At 41.2% G+C, this 7,190-nt stretch overlaps 1 protein-coding gene across 1 annotated transcript; it reads left to right on the forward strand.

Annotated features, from left to right (window-relative positions):
* Positions 1-2,121: 2,121 nt before the first annotated feature.
* Positions 2,122-6,773, forward strand: LOC133446342 (small ribosomal subunit protein bS16-like). The gene is made up of 2 exons (XM_061724359.1): positions 2,122-2,307; positions 5,743-6,773. The coding sequence occupies exons 1-2, from the start codon at positions 2,145-2,147 to the stop codon at positions 6,036-6,038; spliced, it is 459 nt and encodes a 152-aa protein (XP_061580343.1). The 5' UTR covers positions 2,122-2,144; the 3' UTR covers positions 6,039-6,773.
* The last annotated feature ends 417 nt before the right edge of the window (positions 6,774-7,190 follow it).

Here is a 7,190-nt window from a genome sequence, read left to right on the forward strand (position 1 = left end):
TTAGAGATGCACAAAATATTAGAAAACATGTTTAATATGAAAATACCATATCATTTCAAAACTTTTATACTGGGAGAAACTGGTTTTCTCACAGGACATCTCAGCAAATATCTATTTGGTGCTCTGATTTCTGCTGGCAAGAAAACCATCACACGTCACTGGCTGCATCCCGACCCCCCCACAATGGAGGAATGGACTGATATTGTCAACGAAATATATAAAATGGAAAGGATTACTTTCTCACTTCGGCTACAAATGGATAAATTTACACGGTCATGGTCAAAATGGGTCTCCTATATTCAAAAGTCACAATTATGTAGAAACTGAATTACTTGTCTCCACTCACTTACTTTCTCGATCATTTCTCTGTTGGTTTGATGGACTGCCAGGTTTCATGCGTTTTATATGTGCATAATTTTATGTGTGTGTGTATCCAAACTCTTATAATATCGTAGTTTGGTCTCCCTGCAACTGAATTAAGTCGCTGTTACAATACATCCTGTTTTGATTCATCATTGCTCCCTTCTTTTTTTTTGTTTTTTGTTTTTGTGTGTGCATGTTTGTCTTTGGTTAGTTCTGTTTGTTCGTTTTACCTTAAAAAATATAAATATACGCAGGTTTTGTTTCTTTCAACATTACTATATATAACTATAGGGCAACAGCTATGTTTTGACATGCTGATGTTTTTCTTTCTCCCTGACAAAATTGTAAACCAATTGTACATCATCTGTGTAATGTAAGATGTGAGGATAATAATAATAAAGAAAATTAAAAAAAATAAAAAATAAAAGTAGTTCTCTAGATTGGGTTTCAACAAACTGAATAGATTTTAACTCTTTAAACAAACAGAAAGTGTATGAAAATAATGTTAGTACAGACATCTCCTCCTGTTTACTACTATCTCATTATACGTCTGTACAGGTGATGTTGTGAATCTCACAAAATACTGTCAATAGATGCAAAGAGAGCTGAATTTATGGCCTCTTCGGTAATGATTTATATAACTACATATTCAAGCGTTAGAGGAACAGGCCAAATTCTTTGTTTGAACAAACGTGGTGAATGAAGTAGATTCTGAATCTGATTTACATGAAGACAGAGAGGTTTTACAGAGAAATCTGGACTTCCTACAATACACCATCTTTGGGTTGATTTTCTTCTGGATCGTCAGTTTTAGGCTCTTCAATACTGGCATTTTGTAACATTTATTTAAAAGTGTGTCACCAGTTTTACATCATTGGTCTTTACAAACTGGCCCAAGAAACACAGAAAAACCCTGGAAACGTGTTATTCCATACATGAAACAAGAAGAGCACCAAAAGAAAATGATCTTAAATGAAGGCCAACATTTCTTGATGATTAACATTCAACACTTTTGTGGAATTTGTGAAAGTAGCTGCTGTGACCACGACAGAATTTGATTCTGTAGTAATTTGGGAGACTGTGAATCAAGTGTGAACATTAGATAAAATGCTCAAATATTTCCTTTTATTTTCCTCAACCTTTTCATTCAGGAAATTCAAGTTGCACATCAGTTTATTTCATGCATCTAAATATGATCTAAAATTGCTTTATTTCCTATTAGGGAGGCACAAGTGTGTCTTTGCTCATATGAATATCCAGTTTGCAGTTATTATTTCTCATCTCATCTGTACATGTTTGTCCTGATTTATATTTTCTTACATGTACCACCAGTTAAGGTCTATAAAGTCACTACAGGAGAAACATTTGGAGCAGATGAAGGTCTACTAAAACAAATGACGGATGGGTTACATGTGAAGTTCACAAGCCCAGAGGAGAGTGATGTCATCATTGTCTTCTGTCCAATCAGATCTCGTGTTGGGTCAGATGTGGATGCAGCCATGAGGGAGGTTTCAGGTACTGTGTTCCAGCTGTTTTATCTGTTGGTACGCAACAGATTACTTCATGTTGGACTAATGTGTCACATGAAACCATCATGTTAATGTACACATGGATGCATTTTATAAATACATATACACATGTAGTAGTCTTGTAACGAAACTTTAAACAGCTACAATAAACATGAATAAATACTATTTTAATAAACAAGTTTGAAGCCTCAGTTTCATCTCTTGTTCTTTTTTCTGGTGTCAGCAGATAATAAAAAGATCATTCTGGTTGTGATGCATCACACACGAGATGTCGACTACTCAACCGGTGGGAGAAGTTGGTCTGAGACCAGGAATGTTGTCCTGGATGTTGATGTCCTCTTCCACGAGACTGTACCAGGACTACTGATCTGTGATGAAAACAGGAAGGCCGTCCGCCAAATACAGGATGCTTTAGGTCAGTATAATAATAGTGTTGGTAGTTTTTATTGAGACTGGAAAATGTATTTCCAGTAAAATGCTCATTAATGTTAGTACTTAGGCTGATTAACAAGAATTTAAATATTTTGCTTTTGTTTAGACAGGAAAGCCTGAAACTTTATTCTAATAACTCATAAACACAGATAGTATATACGGTAAAGCCCTGATAGTACAGGAATCTCCTTCAGGTTAATGATATCTTGTTATTATTCTGGACAAATCATTTGGTAAATGGCACAAAATGGATGTAAAAAGAGCAGAGTTTATGGCATTTTATTCCTCTGAACTGGATCAGTAATTACATATTCATAACTAAATATTCAAGTGTCAGAAGGAGAGGCCACATTATTTTCTAAATAAAATATAAACTAACTTAAACTTAAAGGGGACCTATTATGGCATTTAATGTATATTTTAAGCAGGCCTTGAATGTCTTAAAGGTATTGTGACATAATTTTTAACATGCTTTTAACACTATTAAAAGTCTTGGCCAATATCCCTCAAATGTGTCTAAAAGGGTGTAACAAGAAAAACTTCACTCCAGTACTCCATGCTTGGCTTTTTTTATGACGGTGTTTTTTGACTGTGAAAAACGCGTCCTTTTCCCCCTTTCCTGTCAATCATTGCCCCGCTCCTCCTCCCAACCACCCCCCCCCCCCCATCCTCCACTCCTCCTCTCCCCCAAACTCCCCGCACACAGCAGACAGTGGAGGATCAATGGTATGTCCACGGGCTGAGCCTCGATCACAAGGACTCAGGCACCCGACCGCAAGCGGTCTTCCGTACGCCACATTTCCCACGCCTGCCGCTTGGACGGGGATTCGGCGCTGAGCTCTTCCCTCTTCGCTCGCCGCTACTGAGCTCCTTGTTAGTTTCTTTTCCTCCACTTAGTAATATGCTTATGCAGCGGGTTGTCTCGTCTGATCTGAGGTCGTAGGCGGAAAAAAAAAAGGAGAGCGCGGGTGGAGAGGAGAGAGGCGGTGGCCGTCTCTCTCCCTCCAGCCCGCGGCTCAGTGCTGATGGGCAGGGAGCTGGGTGGAGGGGGCGGTGATTTAGCGGGTCTATACGTAACGGTCCGCCACCCAACCAGACGCGCCGTTTTTGCATAATTATGCGGAAATTCCCAGAAAGCACACAATACACTGAATGTTAAAAGTTCGTTTTTTTTGGGTGTAATTGATGTCAAGACACCCAACTAAACACAAAAAATCAAGAAAAATGTGTTTTTCATGTCACAATCCCTTTAAAAACAATCTAAAGCTTGTTTTTCTACATAAAACAGAAATTCAGCCTGTGGGCCATGTCTCTAGTTTTACCGCTTCTAACCTCATTTTCTGTGCTGGATCCTGAGGGGCGGGGAGGCTATGATAATGAGGCTCTATGCTGATTGGCTGTCTGAATGACGTGTAGCAGGGGAGGGAACAAAGCTTCGCTCCGGCCAGAAGAGCCGGCTGCGTACAGAAAGCGTGTCCCATGCGAGGGAGCTTCGGCGACAAAATAAATGTCATTGCTTTATTTTTTTTTGTATTGGACTGTCCTAACCGGCCGCAAGTTTAACGGTTTCAGTGTGGACAGAGAGCGTCCGATGTCACGCAGCTCGACGCGTTAGTCGGACGCTCTCATGCAGTTATACGGTGTAAACGGATCTTAAAGCCTGAATTACGGTTCAGCGTTAAATCGATGCGTACCCTACGCCGTAGGCTCTGCGTTGGTGTAACGCAGAACCAGCCTTAAGTTACCTGAAGAGGGAACGGGTCACCTCGTCTTCACACTAATTCACACAGGAAGATTTAATTGAATTCTAACAGGTACACCACAGTTATTTTCTCAGATTCCTCATCATTTCATATGTTACAAGACAAATGAATCATGTTAACTGTAAATAAATCACAACACTGAATTTTCACAAATGGCAAATTTATTGTTAAAAAAATAAAAGAACATAAGTTGTATATAAATAACATGTATGCACTATTGCTGGCTCAAGGAAGGACCGTGCGTCCTTTTGAAGGTCTCGTTGAACAGCTTCAGGTGCTTGGAAGATCTGAAACCATAAACAGAAGAAAAATGTATTACGGTACTAATAGACCTCCGGTGTTACAACACTCCGTTAGGGAACACTGGAGCACCGGAGCTGCTCACCGGTCCGGTCCTGTGAGCGGCCTCGGTGCTCCGGAGCTAAGCTAAATACTTAGCCCATGCAAAGATCATACTTGTTAGGGCTGGGCGATATGGACCAAAAGTCATATCTCGATATTTTCTAGCTAAATGGCGATACTCAATATATATCTCGATATTTTTTCTGTGCCTTAATTGGGCTTTCCCCCAAAGCATTATAGCATAGCATCTCTGTTAGCTTCATTTTTTTCTGAGGCAAACCCTTAAAAAAACAGTCAGTTTTTATACAAAGCCTCGTGCCAAATGTCACACAGGTTCATTTATTAACAGAGGTCTGCACAATATCAAAATGTATAAAACAAATGAAATAAAAATAAACTGCCTGCATATATAGAATAAAAATGCTTCTTGAATAAAATAAAACAAATATCCCTTTCCTTCATAACAATTAAATTAAAATACACTGTGCAATTAATACAATGTAGACAGTAACAGGCAGACTTTTCCACTGAGGTTGCCAGTTGTGCAAATAACAAAACATTTGTGCAAATCTCAAATAAAACATTCAAGTCAATTTGTCACAAAATAAGCTATATCAAAATCATTAAAAAAAAAAAAATGTAAAAAAAAAAAAAAAAAAAAAGTTTAAATCGATATAAACGATATTGTCTCGTACCATATCGTGTTTGAAAATATATCGATATATATTAAAATCTCGATATATCGCCCAGCCCTAATACTTGTAGACAAATATAAATAACCGCCGGGTCCGTACTGTGGGCACTGATCCTTTTATGGGGGTAAATGTCGATGCAAAACCCCAGTTTTACTGTCCCCTCGCTGTGGAAACAGCCACGGCTTCTGAACAATGGCTGAAGCTCCAGACGGCGGAGTTAGTTGTGGGCGTGGTTTCAGCAGCGGAGGCCGACCTATGGAAATCTGCGCCTATCGTTACGTAACAATAGGAGCAGATTCTGAACGGCTCGTAGAAATCACATGACACTGGAAGATTCAGCCGGGCGGGGTGTACAGACCCTGCAGAATTTCATGGGATTTCATCTTTCCTGTTTTGGCAGGGTGAGGGGAGACCACTTTATATATGTTAAAACAAGAAAAAATGTGTTTTTCATAATAGGTCCCCTTTAAAGAATTCTACCTTTGTGTCAAGGAACTCTCAAGTTGTCGTCTAGTCTTATAGATTTCCACTAATATGAGATCCTTCTTGCAGTGTTTAGTTTTTATCTATTGTATTTTATACTTTACCTGCTTCATATTTTCTTGCAAATACTCACAGTTAAGGCAGATGATGAACTGCTCAGCCAAGAGACGAATGAGCTACAACAGGAAAGTGCCTCTGCCGGCTCCGTGGCCCCTGCCCAGGATTTCCCCGGCTCCGCGGCCCCTGCCCAGGACTCCGCCGGCTCCGTGGCCCCTGCCCAGGACTCTGCCAGCTCTGCGGCCCCTGCCCAGGACTCTGCCAGCTCTGCGGCCCCTGCCCAGGACTCTGACGGCTCTGCGGCCCCTGCCCAGGACTCTGCCGGCGCAGCGGCCCCTGACGAGGATTATGTACTTGTAAATTATGAAAATTAGGCGATGAAGTCACGTGGAGACTTTAGGGCAGGCTGGTTTCCTTACTGAGGACTTGGGAACACTGTTACCAGGGAAACATATTAGTCTACCCAATGCCAAAGAATCTATTCCACCTGATCAATAAGAGAATATTCATACCATTGAGAGTTGACTCCATGGTTTTTCTGGTTATCTACAACAATTCACTCCACGGATGCACAGAGTTAGTTTATATTCCAAGTTCACCAACTGTCTCTGGCATAAACGATACAATGTCATTTCAGACTGCTCAAAACAGGAGAGGGTAAGGTCAGCTTAATTGCCAATGTCACTATGTTGAGCAAAACCATATTATTTTTTTACATGTTCAAAGTTCGCCCTATGTGACATAGGGCGAAGTCCGAACATGTAAAAAAATAATTTGTACAAGTGTACAAATATTAAGTAGCCTATATAGTTAAGTATGTTCAATTTTAGCTGTAATCCCTGTAGGTAATGAATCAATATGGATCTAGTTTTTATTTGTTATTTATGTATTAAAATAAATAAATTGGTATGGTCATATGGCATTTTGAATAGAAAAATGGTTTACAATAAGGCTATGATGGGTAAATACATTTAGTCAGACTATGATGGGAATCGAATTGGTTCAAAAAGTATTGTTATACTGGGTGAAATGGTCCTTCCATCCTGAGAGTAGCCAGTGAATAATGTGTTCAGTAAAAAAGGAAAGAAAAAAATCTGACCTCTCTGACAGCTTTAATCCTGTAAAAACTCTGACCAATCTGTTTTTTGCGCACCGAATGGCACGGATTGGTCAGACGACCAGAGGATTGGCAGGGGGGAAAGAACCAATCAGATGCCTTCATTTTAAGTCCCGCCCACGCCCCCCTCTGTCCCATGCACGCACTCTGCTTCCAGCCCCCGTGTCCACTTCCCACGGGTCCTCCTCGGCTCAGAGTGTCCCAGTGTAACCCCCCCACCCCCCCACCCCCCCACCCCTCCCCTCTGCCACGGACCCCCAGTATGTAGTTATTTCCAGAGCGGCTCGGTCCCCGCTGTGTGGGTGAGAGCGGGGAGCAGAGCCGTCGGTCCGGGCGCAGCCACCCCCCCCCCCCCCCCGGCCGCTCCTCCAGACCGACTGGCAACCGCGGCCTGACATGGGAGGGCTCC

Source organism: Cololabis saira, chromosome 6 (genome assembly GCF_033807715.1).
Source record: "Cololabis saira isolate AMF1-May2022 chromosome 6, fColSai1.1, whole genome shotgun sequence".
Taxonomy (NCBI): Eukaryota; Metazoa; Chordata; class Actinopteri; order Beloniformes; family Belonidae; genus Cololabis; species Cololabis saira.